This window comes from Salvia splendens, chromosome 11, assembly GCF_004379255.2.
Source record: "Salvia splendens isolate huo1 chromosome 11, SspV2, whole genome shotgun sequence".
NCBI classification, from domain to species: Eukaryota; Viridiplantae; Streptophyta; class Magnoliopsida; order Lamiales; family Lamiaceae; genus Salvia; species Salvia splendens.
This window is the reverse complement of record NC_056042.1, coordinates 8,352,102-8,371,957: the sequence shown is the minus strand read 5'-3', so window position 1 is coordinate 8,371,957 and position 19,856 is coordinate 8,352,102. Positions and strand designations below refer to the sequence as shown.

Below are 19,856 nucleotides of genomic sequence, written 5' to 3'. Positions count from 1 at the left end.
CAATATTTAGCTCTGACATGAGCAAAGTTCATTATTGTCATGCTTTGTTAAACTATTTTTAATTGGGTAGTTGGAGAATGCAAACAAGTATCAATGCATCATAATGAATATCACAAAAATTGGAGACTCATTAGACTCACCATCAATCATCACATCAACGTTTACATTGCAGGAAGCTGAGATAGTAACACCACAAATATATACTCTAAACAACATATAAACTGTAACAAAATTGACAGATAAGCATACAAAATTATAACCACCACAGTAAGACTGATTTTCAGTATAATTTCCATACTCTGGAGAAAAAAAATCTCTTACAAAAACTCCAACCGCAAATGTTTGTATGAATTAGAGATAAAACTAAACTTGCAACAAAAGAAACATGTAAAATATTCAGAACAATGCAATCTAGGCACCAACAAGTTCAGTAGGCTCAGCAACTGGCTCCTCTGCTGGCCTGTCCAACTTTGCACCAATATCTTCGGTGTAATCTCCATGAACCTACACGACAAAATACACAAATTATTGAGGTAGCATTACCCTACTGAACATGGAAAATATACGGCTGAACTACAATTAAGAGGTACGCTTTGGGTCAAATTATTGGGATTTGGGATAATATATTACAAACTAAAGTAGGAAAAAACACAACTTACCTCCATCAACTTGCCAAGGTCAAATTTGGGTGCTTTCAAGATTTTAACCTTCCTGATGTAAACATTCTGCAATGGGTAGATGCTTGAAGTAGCCTTCTCAATTTCCTTCCCGATTGACTCAGGAATGAACTTCAGGACCAATTCCTTAAGACTGCAGGACTGTGCTTGGTTAACCATAATCTCCCTCATCTTCCGCCTAATCTGAAAAAATACAAGCAAAATATATTTAAGTATAATCTTTTGTTGATACATCATATGAATAATGGAAATCTTAATTTCCAACACAGTACAAGAAAAATCGCAAGGTATTTACCTGACGAACTTGGCTTCCCTTGGCATAGCATGTAACCTTTTGCTGGTTTACACGCTTCTTAGTGAAGGCAATGCAGAACATTCGCAAAGTGTAGGCATCAGTTGTCTTGACATCAATATGAGCCTCAATCAGTGATTGCCTTTTCCTGACAAGTGATCTCAACTTATCCGTGGTGAAGTCCATACCCTACAAATAACACAAGCAAATAGGGGACATTCAAGGTCAACAATGTTACTCAAAAGAAAAATCCAAGAGTCTTATAGTTATGCATACCCAGAAGTTAGTAAGGACATTCTTTCCCTGAACGTCTTCAATTCTGAGGCGGATCTTTCTGTAAGCGTGATCCTCATCACCTTGTAGATCAGCCAAGGACGCCTCAATCACACGGTGCTTGAGACCTTCTGACGCTATCTGATGAGAATCAATAATGTCATTAACAAACTGATCACAGCTTAGCTACAACAATTTCTCATAACAAATAAATAACAATAACGGTAACAAACAAATCTTGTTTATTTCCCAAGAATGGCATACTATACAATCCAATCATCAAAGAGCCGCTCATGATAAAATTTTCAACAAAAAACATTCATACTTTGCTTAAAAATACTGTCTAGACATATAACAAATGTCAGTCAATAACACAGATCATTTTATGTTATAATGATGTTATAATGAGAACAAATTAAACTTTAGTATCTTGGATTTAAAGATTTCCTCAAGAGCCAGGTCAGTGTATATTTTCCATAACCAGATTATCCTAAACCAACAAGACTAGCAGCAAAACATACATATACCAGGAATGTCTAATTATAGGTCAAACGTGTATTGAACTTATAAAGATTTAAAGTTAATTAATGAATAATCAGTACCACTGCATTGTTCTACAAGGATAAACATTCAAATGAAATAAATTAGGATAACAAGTGTACTAATTATTATGGCTAAACTGCGAAAAAAAGTAAAAAAACTGTACCTTTGTACCCTGAGTACGGGTAATAAGGGTTTTTCCCACGTTCTTGTTGCTGAAAACTGAAGGGGCTTTGATATCATACCACTCCTTCTTTGCAAATGGATCGATACTGCAACGAGAGCAAAATATTTTATTTCGAAGTAACTTGAAAATAAACAAAAAATTACGCAAAGAAATTGAAGAAGAGGTAACTCACGCCTTCTTCTTGCCTCCCTTCTTCCCCTTTGAAATCCTCTTGTTCTTTCTGGATCAAATCAAACAAAAATTCATCAATCGTAGATTATAAGGAAAGAGTGTAATCCGTCGTTTTATGGCTGGAAATGATAGAGAAATACCCGACGGCCATGGTGGAACAGCAGCTGAGCTTCTGAGATAGAGAGAGCTCTTCCGGTTTAAAGATCTGCGTTCAGATAAAAAACCCTAAAAGGCCAAGGGTTTGAGTTTTATATGGGCCTTTTTGGGCTTTGGTAGTGCTATTAAGCTCCTTCTGCCTATGGGCTCATTTGGGCTAATCGGCTATATATATTTTGAAGCCTATTTATCTTGCTTTAAAAATTAGGATGAATACTTTATATTGATTTTCATTCTTACTTATCTACACGTTGAAATGAGGGTTTTAAGACTACACAAGGATGAAAAGATTATCACCATCATACCTATTTCTCTAAGAAATATAGTTTCATCTGATTAATTATGACCACGAGAGTTGTGTTCTTTCTACTGCTCGTCCTCACCACTGGTTTTTTTTCACCTATAACATATTGCCTGATTTTATTTAACAAGCTAACATATATCCATTAAGTTAAGCGCGATATTTTTCTTGGAATCTATTTTAGTAGTATTAGTAGCAATAATAATAAATAAATAAAAATCGCCGCATGTCCCATTTAATTAGAGGGCATTTATTTTCCATTATTGTTAGTATAACTTTTTAATCCCATATTTTTTGGTGAGATATTAATCAAGCAAAATTAACTCAAATAATAACTTATCAAGAGTATTTGATACAAACTTCAATCCTTTAATCTAACAAGGATTGACTTGGAGTACTATTTTTATCAATCAAGGCTAATTTCATTTTAATTACTCCTTAGTGTAGAGAGCTTAGTGTATAGAGGTGTGATCAATGCATAATGCATTGTATTAAAATATCAACACGATGCATTAAAAAGTCAACACATAATTTTGTTGACATTTCAATATACTGTGTTGACATCATGTGTTGACATTTTAAGGTCATCATGATAACATTTTTAATACATTACGTTGATGAGTTAGCAGAGTTAACTTAAAAAGTTAACAATATGCTGCATCCCGTAGTGTACATGTGTATGCACTCATCGAGATTATGATTTTTAGAATTTGTCTCTAGCTATGGACGGTATTAATTTTTGTTGCTATGTTGGTGGTAATTAAATATGGCTTATTGCAGTCAATGTGAATGGACAAGTGATAGGTCCAAAAGGAAAAAGCGAGAAATTTTCAGGAACGATCAACAATATTCATCTCTGACATGAGCAAAGTTCTTTATTGACATACTTTGTTAAACTATTTTTAATTGGGGCAGTCGGAGAATGCAAATAAGTATCATAATGAATATCACAACAATTGGAGCCTCACTAGACTGACCATCAACACATCAACGTTTACACTGTGGAAGCTGAGACAGTACCACCACAAATATATACTCTAAAAAACAGAGAAACTATAACAAAATTCAAAATTGACATTTAAGCATTCATAATTATAACCACCACAACAAGACAGATTTTCAGTATAATTTCCCTACTCTGGGAGAAACAAAATCTCCTACAAAAACACCAACCGCAAAATGTTTGCATGAAATAGAGATAAAACTAAGCTTGCAACAGAAGAGACATGTACTAAATTCAGAACAATGCAATCTAGGCACCAACAAGTTCAGTCGGCTCAGCAACTGGCTCATCCGCTGGCCTGTCCAACTTTGCACCAATATCTTCGGTGTAATCTCCATGAACCTACACGACAAAAATACAGAAGTTATCGAGGTTGCTTTATCCTACTGAACTTGGAAAATATCCGGCCGAACTACATTTAAGAGTACTCTTTGGGTCAAATTATAGGGATTTGGGATAATATTAAAGTTAGCAAAAAAAAACACAACTTACCTCCATCAACTTGCCAAGGTCAAATTTGGGTGCTTTCAAGATTTTAACCTTCCTGATGTAAACATTCTGCAATGGGTAGATGCTTGAAGTAGCCTTCTCAATCTCTTTCCCGATTGACTCAGGAATGAACTTCAGAACCAATTCCTTCAGGCTGCAGGACTGTGCTTGGTTAACCATTATCTCCCTCATCTTCCTCCGAATCTAAAAAATTACAAGCAAGATATATTAAAGTACAATCTCTTGTTGATTAATCATATAAATAATGGATATCATAATTTCCAGTACAGTATATAAGCAAAATCGCAAGGTATTTACCTGACGAACTTGGCTTCCCTTGGCATAGCATGTAACCTTTTGCTGGTTTACACGCTTCTTGGTGAATGCAATGCAGAACATTCTCAAAGTGTAGGCATCAGTTGTCTTGACATCAATATGAGCCTCAATCAGTGATTGCCTTTTCCTGACTAGTGATCTCAGCTTGTCTGTGGTGAAGTCCATACCCTACAAATAACACAAGCGAATAAGGGACATTCAAGGTCAACAATGTTACTCAAGTACAGTATAGAGCCTTATAGTTATGCATACCCAGAAGTTAGTAAGGACATTCTTTCCCTGAACATCTTCAATTCTCAAGCGGATCTTTCTGTAAGCGTGATCCTCATCACCTTGTAGATCAGCCAAGGACGCCTCAATCACACGGTGCTTGAGACCTTCTGACGCTATCTGATGAGACGCAATAATGTCATTAACAACCTGGTCGCAGCTCAGCTACAACAATTTCTTATAACAAAAAAAATAATGGTAACAGATAAATCTTGTTTATTTCCCAAGATTAGCAGAATATACAATCCGATCCAGTGTTATTAATAGCGTATGGCGGCTTATGGCGGTCGGTCAAAAAACCGCCATAGGGATATGTTGGTCGGCATGGCGGTATTATGGCGTAAATGGCGGTCGATAAATTAACAAATAAATAAAATATAATACATAACATAAGATGCAAAAAAATTAGAATAGTTATAGGAAAATTAGAAAATTAAATGGTGGAAGACAATAATTATGGAGATGCTTTCATCGAGTAGAATAGTTATAGGAAAAGAGAGAGAATTATACAGTGGAATTAATCCATGCATCGAGTAGAACAGTTATAAGAAAAGAGAGAAAATTAAATAATGGAATTAATACAAACTGAGCATCCACAATAGTGGATTAGTGCCCGCCCTAGCCACGGGCTAGCGGCTTGGGCGGGCGTCTAGTCCACTATTGCAATCGGCTAACGGTAAGGACGAGAGCAGAGCGGACAAGAGGTTGGGCATGGACTAACCGGCTAGCCGATCGCTGGCCGCTTATTTTGCAGCGAGCAATAGGCTACCTGATTTATTTTTTTATTTTTATTTTTTTATTTATACTCTATATTTACAACTCATTCCACTTCATTTTTTTAATATTTGATAAACACCAATAATTAAAATGAATTAAATCGTATTTGTCAATTTATTTGTTGGGCTAGGGCATTGGCTAGGCTATTGTTAGCATATTGCTAGGCTGTTACTTGGCTAACACAGTGGCTAGGTTGTAGGAAGGGCATGATGATGTGGCAGGAAGAGTTTTTGGCTAGACTATGCTAGTCTGATGCAATTGTGAATGGTTCAAGTAGTAGTACATAAAAAATTTCAGTTATCTTGAATTGTGCATGAAAATCTAGAATCTGGAGCCTTGTGCTTGTGGAGACTGAAGAGACGATAACTTGGATTGACAGCAGCGGTTATGGTCAATGGCCAATGGGCTAGGTTACATGTCACGTGGGCCGGGTAGTGGGGTAAGTGGGGTCATTTTACAAGGCAAAAAGGCATCTCGACCGCCATGAAAGCCATATCCTGCCACGGCGCTTCGCGAATGGCGGCCGGCCGCCATTCAAAAAAGGGAGTAAGCTGCCATATCACATGGTGGCGGTGGCGTTGAGCCTAGAAACTGCCACCGCCATCCACCACGGCGCCGCCATCTTCGCTTTTTAATAACACTGATCCGATCACCGAAAAGCTGTTCATGATAAACATTTCAACTAAAAACATACATACTTGGCTCCAAAACACTATTTATACGTATAACATGTCAGTCACTAGCACGGATTAGTTTATGTTGATAATGAGAACACATTAAACTTTAGCATATTAGATTTATAGATTTCCCCAAGATCCAGGAGAGTGTATATTTTCCATAACCGGATTATCCTAATCCAACAACACTACCAAGCAATGCATATATAATTTGGTGCCTAATCATACGTAAAACGTGTATTGAACTTATAAAGATTTAAAGTTAATTAACGAATAATCAGTAGCCATGCATTTTTCTACAAGAGTAAAGATTCAAATTAAATAAATTAGGATAACAATGGTGCTAATTATTACTGCAAAATTGCGAAAAAGGAGTAAAAAATGTACCTTGGTGCCCTGAGTACGGGTAATAAGGGTTTTCCCCACGTTCTTGTTGCTGAAAACTGAAGGAGCTTTGATATCATACCACTCCTTCTTTGCAAATGGATCGACACTACAATGAGAGAAAATTATTTTATTTCCAAATAACTTCGATAAACAAAAAAATTACGCAAAGAAATTGAAGAAGAGGTAACTCACGCCTTCTTCTTGCCTCCCTTCTTCCCCTTTGAAATCCTCTTGTTCTTTCTGGATCAAATCAAACAAAAATTCATTAATCGTAGATTATAAGGAAAGAGTGTAATCCGTCGTTTTATGGCTGGAGATGATAGAGAGATACCCGACGGCCATGGTGGAACAGCAGCTGAGCTTCTGAGATGGAGAGAGAGCTCTCTTCCGGTTTAAAGATCTGCGTTCAAAGAAAAAACCCTAAAAGGCCAAGGGTTTGTAGTTTTTATATGGGCCGTTTTGGGCTTTTGTAGTGCTATTAAGCTCTTTCTGCTTTGAGTTTAGTATATGGGCTCATTTGGGATAATCGGCTATATATATTTTGAAGCCTATTTATCTTGCTTTAAAAATTAAAAAAAATCACTAATTTTAACTCGAGTTTCTTGTTGTTTATATCCTTTAATTTATTTTTCTTAAATAACACTGGTTAACTTTCTCTGTGATTTTCTTCTAGATCTCATATTTATATTAATAATAATCTAATAACACAAGTAACATAATAATCACTCCATCCACCAAAAAATCTGACTGTAAATGGCATAACTTTCTATGTGCAATTGCCAATTAGTAACGTGGATAGAAAGAGAAGACTTGGCGTGGAAGTTTTGATAAATTGAAATAAGACTAATTTTGGTGAATGAACAAAACAGAAAAAATTGAAATGTTTTTCATGGATGGAGGAGGGAATAAAAACTACGATGATTTTAATAATTGAAATTTCATAATAAATGAAAATGGGAGTATTTTTTAATCTCATAATTTATACTCTCATCCAAGCTTTTGTTCATGACATACAAGTTTCAGGTAGAATCGACTGATCCTGTCATTGGTTTACTACATGTGCCACAAAAAATATTACTATTAATCGACCTTTGGTCCATAGCAGTTTCGCCTTCGATCCCACGACAACTTAGTCTCCGCTCTGACCCTTTGACTTTTGCTAGAAAATAAGAAAAGAGAGAGAAGCGTTTATAACAACTGAGGAGATAGAGTAAGTGTTAGATTATCACGACCTAAATATTTGTTCATAATCCAACCCATTTACTTATCTTGCTTCAGTTCTCACACATAGTTTACATCATTTTGGTTGTCGAAACTGAACAATATAATTGTCTATGTAACTGCGAACTTAGCATATAAGTCAAATGTTAAATTTGAACTGATATTTATCGCTTAAAATTCTTGGAGGCTTCTCCTTCCTCTTTGCTCTTACTTACTTCTCAATCATGAGTTGAGTAGTTTGCATATTTACATATACATTAACCAAATTATGTCATTACCATATTCATGGACATTTATATCTGTCAATATTAATTATAAACACAATTAATTTTCAATAAGTAATGTAGACGTTGGTAAATACTAATATACTGCCATATTTGGTAATAATGCTTTAGAGGAAAATTATATGTGGCATTAATGGTTTTACTTTTATATACAGATTGATATTGCCATATTGAGTACTGCCATAGTTTTTATACAAATATTATAGTGTGCTAACCATTTGTTAATTACGAAGAGTTTAACGAATTTGATTGGTTCTACTAGTACGTCTGTGTTAAGGATCGTCCTCCTTAATGTCGAGTTCCACACGTAATCAAGAAACAAGTACCGTTGTTGTCGAGCACCCAAACGTTGGGTCGGCGACGTGAACAGCGAAGGGGGTTGGCTGGGCGCGAGTTTCACTCGTCGGCAGCCTTAGGAGAGGTTTCTTGTTTGCCAACCAATTGAGCCAAATGAATGACTGCTTAAAATGATAACATCCTCTCCTATTTATAATACTAGAATACTACTACCCTAACTTATTAAATAAGAAAATAGAGATATGAAAAAGATTTGGTGAATCAAAAATAACTAATTAATTGGGATATGATCGTATCAGTCTGCGATATCCTCTATAATCGCAGCAACAAGATTATCTTATTTTGACCATGTTTCATGATCTCCAATACCCCTCCAGAATAACAAGTAATATCAAAATATACTTGTGAAGGTAGAACACAAAGGAAAATCATGATTTGTCACAAAAATATTGGTAGGAATTGCCGTAAAACTGAATAAAACAGTTTCAATTAAATAAAACAGATCTACATTGCATGAATTAACACCAAAAAAAAAATTTAAATAAAACAAAGCATATAAACAGCAAATCTAAAGAAAACATTGATTAATCAGACTTGGAAAGGTCGAAGCGGCCGCCCTTCATCATCATGGCCTTGAACTCCTCAAAATCAATGGTGCCGCTGCCGTCGATGTCGACGCCGCTGATCATCTTCCTGCTGTCATCAAGCGTGCACTCCTCGCCGAGGCTGCGGAGGACGTTGAGGAGCTCCTCCGCGGAGATGGCGCCGCTCTTGTCGGCGTCGAATATGTCGAAGGCGTGGCGGAGGTTCTCCTGCGCCTCGTCGTTGTCGACGTTGCTGGTGTTGAGCTCGATGAACTCGCGGAGGTCGATGAAGCCGTCGCCGTCCGAGTCGACCTCGCGGATCATGCTGCGGAGCTCGTCCTCGGGGACCGGGTGGCCCAGGCTGCGCATGATGGACCCGAGCTCCTCCGCGCAGATGTGCCCGTCCCCGTTCGCGTCGAATTTCTTGAACACCTGCTCGAGCTCATCCTCCACCCGGGACGACGAGCGGGACGGGCCCATCACAAATGTCTGCGCGGCGACGGCGGTTTCGATCGGGATCGCCTGCTTCTTCTTCTTGAACAGAGATTTGAATCCCATAATCTGCCTTTTCTTTCTCTTGATTGATTCAATTTTTAGTAATTGGGAGAGTTTTTCTAAGATGAAGGAAGAGGGGATTTTTTTTACGTGGTGGCACGCTTGTCACGTCTTGTAACCCTATTTTTAATAGGGTCCTGGTTTATGTAACTAACTTTTTTTTTCGTTCCAATTCGGACTACTAGTCGATATCTGTTTATATTGAGATTTTATAGTATATTCGAGAAATATTATGGTATTATTAGTAATATTCGATTAATACGTTTTCGATATATCAAATTAAAAATGGTATATTTTGTTTATTGTTTATGAAATTGGTTAGAATTTAGCATGGAATGTTATAAATACTTCCTCATTTCCATAAAAATAGGGATACTTTCCTTTTTCGTGCGTCCCATAAAAATAGGGATACTTTCCTTTTTCACCAATTTATTACTCATTTACATTAATTAATTTACAACTTATATCACTACGGTCCACCATTAAACACTAACAATAATGTGGGTCTCACTATCTACTAACACTAACACTTATTTACCATTATATTACTTCCTCTCTCATATTTTACTAATTATACATTAATTCACCTGACGTCTCAAATGCCCATATATTTTTATGGGACAGAGCGAGTAATAATTAGTAATAACTTGTTTGATTTGTCTATGTTATGTCGAAAAGACTATAATTTCAAAATTATTTGAGCATTCACAACTCACTCCTCCTACCACACCATAACTCTCCGTCACCTTATTATTTCACACTGGATCGCTTCCTGCCATGCTCCCATCCAAACCTTTCATATTAATTTACACTATTCATTCCAAATACATATAATAATAACTAAATTTAATCACTTTTTCTAGTATTATAAATAATCAAATTTATTTACACAAATATTCCCATTGATTAAGAGTATATTCCAATTATCACAAAGTAATTCCAAGGAATACGGAAAATTCAAATTATAGTTACACAAATATTCTGTTATTATGGAATCAAACAAAATATCCAGCGCCGGATGAAAATGCTCTTCTCAATTGGGCACTTGATTTGGTTGTAGATGCACTGCCCAAACTCTTTCAAAAATTGGGCCCAACTTTGTAATTACTCAAGAAATTTGGAACATATAATCTTCCTACACCGTGAACGCAACCCAAATCTAGATAGCACTTTTCGGTCTCTTCATAACATCGACGTGAATATAACCATCGAGCAATACTACCCAATGCAAGTCAAGGATCCGTCGAAGATGACTGAGGAGGATCTCCGAGTGCACAACCTCCTTTTGCGCATACTCCGTGAGAAGCTCGAAAAATTTACTTCGTAGACTGGACATTCAATTAATTCGGTACTTTTAGTTTCTTTTCTATGAAGTCGTAATTTTAGTTTCTTTTCGATGAACTCGTAATTTTATTTTATTATCTATGATGTCGTTTCAAGTTATATATTGAGTGCTCGCATTTCAATTTTATAAGTAAAACAATGAATAGTGTAATTTAATGTTCTCGTGTGGAGAGATGACTGTCTATTGTGGGAGTTATGGCCAAGTGCACGAAAAGAGATGAATGGTGACGTGGTAGGAGTTGTGGATGAACTGCGTTAGAGACTAAGTTTGGTAGGAAAGAGAGGAGTTATGATTGAATTGCGGAACTGAAGTGGGTTCTTAGCAAGGCGTGATTGTGATAATCTATAAAATTAGGTAAAGTTAAAGGCAAAATAGTGTTGCACCAAATCCGCAAGGGTGCGCAAACACAGAGAGGGAGGTTACTTGATCAGATTTTATAGATGACGTGAAGAAGTCTAAGTAAAGCTTGCACCTTCCTTGATAGAATAAAGATTAAGTTAGAGTGATTTGTAGAAGTATTGTTAGAGGGTCTCGGTTTGCAAGATTATATATCTCAGAATTAAATATGTTTTGTATTTGGTTTATGAGATTGAATCTATAATTCAATAATCATGTGATAATTAGTCATAATCATCTTCTCCAACTAAAATAATTTCATAACTTAATTCTAAATTACATGTCATAATTATTTTATCTAACAAATCGAACAACTACTTAATTTATTACCTCTCAATTTTCAAACAAATCGAACAACTACTTAATTTATTACCTCTCAATTTTCAAACAAAATTGCATCATTTTATTGAATTTAGAACGACGTCATATACGAGTCTATGTGATCGGGAATTCTCAGCCTACATGTCATCTTAAAATCTTATAATTGTACTTTTGTGATAAATTTATGACAAATAGTAAGTTGAGTGGAGTACCAAATATGAATTTATGCACAATTCATTTGTATGATAAATATATTTACAAGCTAACAGCCTTACGGTTTTTATCTCCTTAAAAATAATTAGTAATGGTTCCAAATTTATTTCTGGTTTTTATCTCCTTAAAAATAATTAGTAATGGGTCCAAATTTATTTCTGTGATGACTCGAACCTTCAACCTATTGATGCAAGGATAGATGTCTTACCAACTAAATTGTGTTTTGTCCTTGTCGATAATCTTATAGTTCTATATGTTGCAGTTTATTAAATATATCAATATATTTTTATTTTTCAATAAAATCGCATTATACATATTAAACCTTCCCATATGATACATTGCCCAATTGCAGAATCAATATAGTATAAAGACAATAAGTAAACTTGCTCATATCAAATTTGTAAATTTAGGTGGACTTTTTTATAAATCATTATGCTATATATTATTAGTATATATACACTACACACATGTGTAATTTAGGGTGATTTATTTAGCAGTGGTTGTAGCAGTAGCAGTAACGACGACAATCTACAGTCGCAAATCCCTCAGTTTTGCAATCATTAGTGCATTTTTTATCGTCCAAACATATTCCTGAATATATCGTGCTTTCAACGTAGGGGCAATCTACTTCTTGTCCATTCACCATTACTACAATAATCTCTGTTTTACAACTAACATCCAAACGAAAAAATAATATTGCCAGTAGCTAGGACAAATTCTAAAAATAATAATCTCGATGAATGAATACATACATACATACACTAAAGGATATTTATTTTTTAAGATTAGCCTTGATAGATAAAAAAATACTTTGAAGACTGGAGTTTGTTCATCAAATGCTCTTGCTAACTGTATCATTCGAGTTAATTTTGCTTGCTTATATTCACAAAAACCGTGGGATTCAAGAAATCATAATAGTAAAGCAAAAATAACACAGTCATGAAAATAAATGGCCTTAACTGGGAGTCTGGGACATGTGATTATTTATTTATTATTATTATTATTATTATTATTGAAAATTATTACTTAAATCATAACTTTTGGTTCACTTCTGGTCAATATTCCATAATTGATAAATATAACTAATTAAATCACAAATTTTTATATTTCTTTATTATCTCATACAAATATAATTTTGATGAAATTTGTTGTTACTTTTGCACTTTTTGTCATATATCTTCATCGGTTATATAATAATCATATAAAATCGATTATCATAATATTGAATAATGCCAAATTTATCTTGAAGTTCACCTAAAAATAATTTAGATGACAAATTTCATCAAAATTTTAAGTATATGAGACAATTAAAAAATGTGCAAAAATTAATTAACTACTTTAACTTGTGAGACTGGCTAAATGTCAATCAAAAATTATGATTTAAACGAGCTTTTTTCCATATTATCATTACTAAAACTTGATGGATATACTAAAAAAAAACTTGATGGATATACTAGTACTATATTTTAGCTTGTTAGTAGATGAATCATGCAACATGTTATAGCTGAAGAAAATTACCTGTGGTGAGGGCGAGAAATAGAAAGAACACCACTTTCACTGTCATAATTACTTAGATGAAACTATGTTTTTTTCTTGAGAAATTGATATGATGAGTGATAATCTCTTTATCCTTGCGTGGTATTATATAAAGAGAAAAGTTTAGAATTGAATTATCTACACAACACTTGTACCTTCATTTTCAACGTGTAGATAAGTAAGAATGAAAAATCAATATAAATTATCCATCCTAGTTTTTGTATATGGAAAAAGTTTCACTACAGCAAAAATAATTTATTTATGACATTATTTCACATTAGTTCCCAATTTAGCATGTGATATTAATAGTACTCTCCATTTAAAAAAAATCTTGCTTTAACATTATGGGATGTCTAAAAAGATGGTAAATAGTATACTCTCCATTAAAAAAAATAGTCTTAGCTTTAATATTTTGGGATGTCTAAAAAGATGGTCTCATATTTAGAATAGAAGTTTCTATCTCATACTTTTATCACTTTTTCTTATTTTTTTTATACTTTATCCATTTTTCCTCTCTTTTCTCTTATTTTACCCACTTTTTCTCCTATTTTTTTATGGAGGGAGGTAGTACTACTAAACTATTACTTCATCCTGTTCTCTTATTTTACCCACTTTTTCTCCTATTTTTTTATGGAGGGAGGTAGTACTACTAAACTATTACTTCATCCTGTTGGGACTACCGCAGCGGAAGACATAGAAAACAAACAAGTCCTTGCGGATCTATTTAGGTGATTATGCATTCGATTCCAATTTCATGCAATTATTCTAGATCTATAGATTAACACATCAAATAAACACGTGACATGCAATTTGACGTATATATATGATTGTTACCTCATGATCCATCATAGGATTGACGTTGCTAGCTGCACCACCCGTAGATCCTTGATTTATCGACCACGAATCTTCCATACTATTCCCACGTCCTTGATTATTCATCCGTGTGGGCGGATCTTGAACAATCAAATAAAAGTGATATGAGATCTAGGGAAAACCAATCACAAACACGAAATTGTCTTGATCTAATCCTATGAATTAGGATAGAACAAGAACAAAACCAAAACCCTAATTCTCCCACGTGCTAGGCACGAAAACCGAGGCCAAGAGGGAGAGAGAGAGAGGTGCTGACTTGGGCGGCTAGGGTTAGGGTTTTGGAGTTGTGTGTGTTGTGTGGTGGTGTGCTAGGGTTTCCCATCTCTTCACTATATATAAGCTTGGACTTATTGGGTTAAGATGGGGATCCATGCAATGATTTAAATGTTGAGCTCATCCATTAAATAAATATCTAATCAAATCAAATGACCCCGTGATTTAATATATTATCAATGGAATATTATTTTGTTCCACTAAAGAATAATATTGCACTCCCATCTAAATCACCAAATTACAGATAACTTGGGTCCATTCTATTTTATAATATTTCCCGCGTTTAAGATTATCTTAATACATCAATTTAATTCTTTTTTCTGCTACGTGACTTGAATTAAATTAATTCTTCAAAGAGTTTTTCTAGTTTGAAACTTTATTTATTATTCGTGGAAACAAATTCCAACTGCGCAGATTTCTGAATAAAAAATTCATTTTTCAAACACCTCTTGGGGATTTAATCTTACCACACTGGGCACGCGAATTCTATGAAATAATATTCCAATACCTTCATGTTATTCAATTACTACCACCCAAGATATCATGTTAGAGTTACGTACAAAATCTCCATATTGATAAGTCAAAGTGGCGTCTGATTAAATAAACAATATTGATATTAATTTCATAGACTAGAAAATACTAAAATTTCTAAAATATATTCTTTCAGTAGATAGCAATAAAGAATACATTTCGTATTAGATCATTTCAATGATTTACAACACCGGTGTTACTAATATCTTCTTAGGTAAGAGAGAATTATCACAAACACCGCAACCATACCAATAGGTAGTCAAAGCCTATCTAGGTTGTTAATACGTTTTTCTTCTTATTAGATCTGGCCAAGTCCCCTACTGGAAAACTCATGAGGATTCATCGAATTTCCCTACTTTGACATTCTTAGTAAGAAGCCTTAGATTTGTTTATTATATTTCAATAAATAAACCATTATATTATATTATTTATTCTCATAATTAGGTAAACAAGTGGACTTGACGTTTTACGCATACATGCACAAGCTGACTGTACAAAGGCATGTCAAAGCATCTTTTAGTATACAAACCCCAACACATCCGTCCCACAATAGGAGTCCTATTTTATTATAGCACGGATTCTAAGAAATATAGAGGAAAAATTGAGTTGAATAAGTTAGTGGAATAGAGGTTTCACTTATATTTATTAGTTTTATAATAAAATCTGATGATAAGACTCATTCTCTACTAATAATATATCAACAATTTTTTTCTTTTTATATCTCTCTTATTTTACTAATTGTGCATTAAAACTCGTGTTATTTTAAAAGTTTTTATTTTTAAAATGTTTAATTGTGTATTTGTGTTTTATACAGTATTTCGATTCGACATATGTTTAATTGTGTATTTGTGCTTTCTACAGTATTTTGATTCGACCCGCAGTCCGGTCCATTTTGAAAACATTAACTTGTAAACCCAACTGAAAATATTTGAATTTGGGTCCATTTTGTTACTCCATGAAAGAGATTAGTAGTATCAAATTGAGGAAGGCAACATTCGACTTTATTTTCTTTCGAGAATGATATATTTGAGTATGTAATCTGGTCGTTACCAATTTCAGTCAAATTGGATATATAGTGTAATAGAGTACGTTAACGTAACACATATACTATAGTAAAATAAATTTTATTTCTATAATTGATCGATACAAAAATCAATCATAGTTGAGGAAATTAATGAGAAAAGGTATGATTCTCTGAAAAAAAAGGACAAAATACACGAGGAAAGGACAAGAACAAGTAGCTTGATTTCACATCTTGATACTCTTCCCAACATTAAATCCAATAAATCAATGGTTAGTAATAGTATATAGTTTGTTATCATTCCTCTATAATTAATTAGTAAATTCTGAATTATATATATGTAACCACCACCTAATCCATTTACTAATAAAGCTGGCTTAACTGAGTCAGCATAAATCTCAGTCGTTTCTAACCGCGTTATTTTTTGTAACCACCTCAAATTAATCCCAAATATTATAGTACTACATATTTATGGGTTACGTATAAACGCAAAGTTTATCATGTGAAGTTTCACCTAGTCAAACTAAATTACTAATGTTTACAATTCAAACTCCAAACAACCCCCCGATTTGACTTAAAGCAATTTCTTGTGCTTGACTCAACTCCAAAATTGTGATGGCTAACTGGAAGCATCAATCCAGCTTCCACTCTCAAGTTGCATGAGACAAGTCATTCCCACCTCCACGATTTAATTAATTAAACATAAATTTAATTTTCAATCACATTTATATATAGGACTAATTGCATGAATTCATCAAATCTTCTCTATCTGATAAAAAAAAGTTGTTCCATTAATTTCATCTTATCAATGGAGAAAAGTTCAATTTTCCATCAACTTCGCCTGCCCCAAAAGCACCAGAGATATGTGACAGTGCTGAGCATAGACGGCGGCGGTATTAAAGGTATCCTCCCCGCGGTGATCCTCGAGCGCCTTGAGTCGCAGCTGCAGGAATTAGACGGAAAGGAAGCGAGAATAGCAGACTACTTTGACGTGATAGCTGGGACGAGCACGGGCGGCCTAGTCACGGCCATGCTCACAGCCCCGGACGAAAACAACCGCCCGCTTTACGCTGCCAAAGACATCAAGCCTTTCTACTTGGACAACTGCCCCATGATATTTCCTCAGAAACAGTAAGTTATTTTTTTTATAAGCAAATGAATAGAAATTTAAAGGTCACGTCACGATGAATATTAATTAATTAAAGTGGTGATTGAATTGCAGTTCGTTATTTCCGTTTGTGAAGTTGCTGAAATCGTTAAAGGGGCCGTTATACGACGGGAAGCACCTTCATAAGGTGTTGAGGGACGAGTTGGGAGACAGAAAGTTGAGCGATGCGATCACCAATGTTATTATTCCGGCGTTCGACATCAAGCTTCTGCAACCGGTTATCTTCTCCACATATGAGGTACTAACAGTTTTGATTTTTGCCAAGAAAAGTCTTCGTCTATAAACTATGACCACTGTGTATTTGTTGACTCTCCTATGTATATGCAGTTCGTTGACTTTGTCTTGTGCAAATTAAGATAAGATCATCATGGCATGGAAGATACACATAGGAGTACAATACAATAAATAATTCATGGCTCCAATTTCTTTTTTAATTTCATTAACATACAATACTCAATAATTAACATGCCTTCTCCAATACCAAAAGTCTCTTACGATGTAATGGACTGAACTAAAACGCCCTTAAAATAATCTTCTTGTATTCAAAATCCATCTAATCTCATCTTCTAGTCATGGATTAAGATGTGGTTATGAACTATTCAAATAAAATTATTTTTTATAATTTGTGGTTAAAATTGGGCAGGCAAGAAAATCGGCACTAGCAAATGCAAAACTTTCAGACATATGCATAAGCACATCCGCAGCTCCTACTTTTCTCCCCGGCCACAAATTCACCACCCGCGACGGCAAAGGAAACTCCAGAAAATATAATCTCATCGATGGCGGCGTTGCTGCAAATAATCCGGTACATAAATAATAGTAAATATATACCTCTATCCCATCTTCATCTTTAAAAAATAGTAGTAATTGGATTGAATATTTGTAGGCTCTGATAGCCATAGCAGAAGTGACGAAGCAGATGTTCGACAGCAACATCGACTTCTTCCACACGAGGCCAGTCGACTATCCTCGCCTTCTCACCATATCGCTAGGCACGGGAGCTGCGAGCATAGACGACAACAGATACAGCGTGAAGAAGGCGAAGAAATGGGGCATTCTTGACTGGCTTTCATACAAGGGCACTACGCCCATGGTCGAGATCTTCACCCAAGCCGGTGCTGATATGGTCGACTTTCACATTTCTCAGATTTTTCAAGCTCTTTCCTCTCAGGATAATTATCTCAGAATCCAGGTATTATTATTATTATTTATTAATCATTAATTACTCCATTTAATTGTTTATCATTATTTATTTATTTATTTATTTGTTATAATATATATATACAGAACGATACCTTGAATGGGGTTCAGAATTCAGTGGATGTTGCAACACATGATAACTTAGGTGAACTTGTCACAATTGCTAATGAAATGCTGTCTAGACCGGTTTCAAGGGTCAATTTGATGTCCGGTCTAACTGAACCGGTCCCGGATGGTGGAACCAATGAACAAGCTCTAAAAAGGTACTATTCACATTCTCACGATCTATCTCTATATAAAAATTTGATTTTCCTTTTATTTTTAATAAATTTAACATACACGAATCGGGCCAGGTTTGCGAATTTATTGTCTAATGAACGGAAGCTTCGGCTGTGGAGCAATAACGCTGAAAAGAAGAGAGAGGTTGAGACGAGGACGAGGCAGCCAATATTCCAGGATCCGTGGAACAGTTTGGTTGATTTTGCACGATCAGTGTCGGAAGAGACGAAACATTTACTAGCAAAGCATGCTCAAATTCTGAGGCCAAGCTCCCAATGTAGGATCAGTCCAAATCCAATCGTAAAGTGGAATGGGGAACTTAGTTCAGCGGGGAAGAAGCTGATAATGAAATCAACGGTTCATGTACCCACTCCTATTTTCCCTTCCCATCGCCAAGTCTTCTGTAGAATATCTATGTCTTGATCTTCACAATCTTGTGTACTTGGCTATTCTTTTATTCTAATGATTTTGTATTCCAAGTAAAATAATTCGTCAAAATGATGTATTAAGATGGAGTATGATGTAAGATTCTTTATTTTATTTTCTTATCAAAGGAAATTTCTTACCAGAATGATATGATATGAAAATCTATTCAATCACGTGCATGCATAAGTGATTTGTAATTATGTAGTTTCTTATACATAAGTAAGAAATATTATCTCATGTATTCTTTTAACTCTCTCCCAATCAATTTTCATATAAGATGGTATAAGTGAAAACATCCTATGGGATACATGCAGAAGAAAGTGAAACTGAAATATGCTGAAAATAGCTTGTGAATTAAATTACTGCTTCATAGCATGAGAACAAATGTTCACTGATGTAATACATATACTCTTCATTGGAACTCTTAAAGATGGTAATCGAGAGAGGTGGAGAAAGATTGGTTAGTCATTTGATAGAAAGAAGTGTATAGAGAAATATTTCAATGTTTGTTTTTCCCTTATGTTACAAATGTTCATTCACCCTAGTATTTATAGGGTGAATGAGAACATTCTAGTACACCAATAAATGTTGTTGATACTTTACAACACTTAGGAACTCTACACTACTTAATGTGGGCGGCATATTAATGTGGGCGACATATTAATGTCATCTTCTTTTCCAACACTCCCCCTCAAGTTGAGTAACGGTATCCCCGATACTTAACTTGCCAAGGAATTCTTTGAATTTTGTAGGACTCAACGCCTTGGTGAGAATGTCTGCCAGTTGTTCCTCAGATC

The 19,856-nt window shown here is 34.9% G+C and overlaps 4 protein-coding genes across 4 annotated transcripts; 1 reads left to right on the top strand and 3 right to left on the bottom strand.

Moving 5' to 3' along the window:
* Positions 1-268: 268 nt before the first annotated feature.
* LOC121755820 (40S ribosomal protein S3a-like) lies at positions 269-2,366 on the bottom strand. The gene is made up of 7 exons (XM_042151222.1): positions 2,281-2,366; positions 2,142-2,189; positions 1,949-2,054; positions 1,246-1,383; positions 973-1,158; positions 660-860; positions 269-504 (listed from the first exon to the last, which is right to left on the bottom strand). The coding sequence occupies exons 1-7, from the start codon at positions 2,289-2,291 to the stop codon at positions 412-414; spliced, it is 783 nt and encodes a 260-aa protein (XP_042007156.1). The 5' UTR covers positions 2,292-2,366; the 3' UTR covers positions 269-411.
* A 1,285-nt stretch (positions 2,367-3,651) lies between these two features.
* Positions 3,652-7,007, bottom strand: LOC121755821 (40S ribosomal protein S3a-like). Its single transcript, XM_042151223.1, has 7 exons — positions 6,868-7,007; positions 6,729-6,776; positions 6,537-6,642; positions 4,678-4,815; positions 4,408-4,593; positions 4,093-4,293; positions 3,652-3,942 (listed from the first exon to the last, which is right to left on the bottom strand). The coding sequence occupies exons 1-7, from the start codon at positions 6,876-6,878 to the stop codon at positions 3,850-3,852; spliced, it is 783 nt and encodes a 260-aa protein (XP_042007157.1). The 5' UTR covers positions 6,879-7,007; the 3' UTR covers positions 3,652-3,849.
* Positions 7,008-8,904: 1,897 nt separating this feature from the next.
* LOC121755159 (probable calcium-binding protein CML25) lies at positions 8,905-9,583 on the bottom strand. Its single transcript, XM_042150441.1, has one exon. The coding sequence runs from the start codon at positions 9,478-9,480 to the stop codon at positions 8,923-8,925; it is 558 nt and encodes a 185-aa protein (XP_042006375.1). The 5' UTR covers positions 9,481-9,583; the 3' UTR covers positions 8,905-8,922.
* A 7,184-nt stretch (positions 9,584-16,767) lies between these two features.
* Positions 16,768-19,232, top strand: LOC121754207 (patatin-like protein 2). Its single transcript, XM_042149572.1, has 6 exons — positions 16,768-17,117; positions 17,209-17,392; positions 17,798-17,959; positions 18,041-18,346; positions 18,442-18,617; positions 18,708-19,232. Exons 1-6 carry the CDS (start codon positions 16,795-16,797, stop codon positions 19,054-19,056), a joined length of 1,500 nt encoding a protein of 499 aa, XP_042005506.1. The 5' UTR covers positions 16,768-16,794; the 3' UTR covers positions 19,057-19,232.
* Positions 19,233-19,856: the final 624 nt, after the last annotated feature.

Bases quoted from the DNA above. Each gene is read 5' to 3' on its own strand.
- LOC121755820 (XM_042151222.1), bottom strand. The intron at 2,055-2,141 runs GTGAGTTACCTC...CTCTCGTTGCAG, and splicing joins AAGGGAGGCAAGAAGAAGGC to TATCGATCCATTTGCAAAGA. The intron at 1,384-1,948 runs GTACAGTTTTTT...GATTCTCATCAG, and splicing joins CCCGTACTCAGGGTACAAAG to ATAGCGTCAGAAGGTCTCAA.
- LOC121755821 (XM_042151223.1), bottom strand. The intron at 4,594-4,677 runs GTATGCATAACT...TGTTATTTGTAG, and splicing joins ATGTCCTTACTAACTTCTGG to GGTATGGACTTCACCACAGA. The intron at 3,943-4,092 runs GTAAGTTGTGTT...TTTGTCGTGTAG, and splicing joins ACCTTGGCAAGTTGATGGAG to GTTCATGGAGATTACACCGA.
- LOC121755159 (XM_042150441.1), bottom strand. From the start codon at position 9,480: ATGGGATTCAAATCTCTGTTCAAGAAGAAGAAGCAGGCGATCCCGATC.
- LOC121754207 (XM_042149572.1), top strand. From the start codon at position 16,795: ATGGAGAAAAGTTCAATTTTCCATCAACTTCGCCTGCCCCAAAAGCAC. The intron at 17,393-17,797 runs GTACTAACAGTT...AAAATTGGGCAG, and splicing joins TTATCTTCTCCACATATGAG to GCAAGAAAATCGGCACTAGC. The intron at 17,960-18,040 runs GTACATAAATAA...GAATATTTGTAG, and splicing joins GCGTTGCTGCAAATAATCCG to GCTCTGATAGCCATAGCAGA.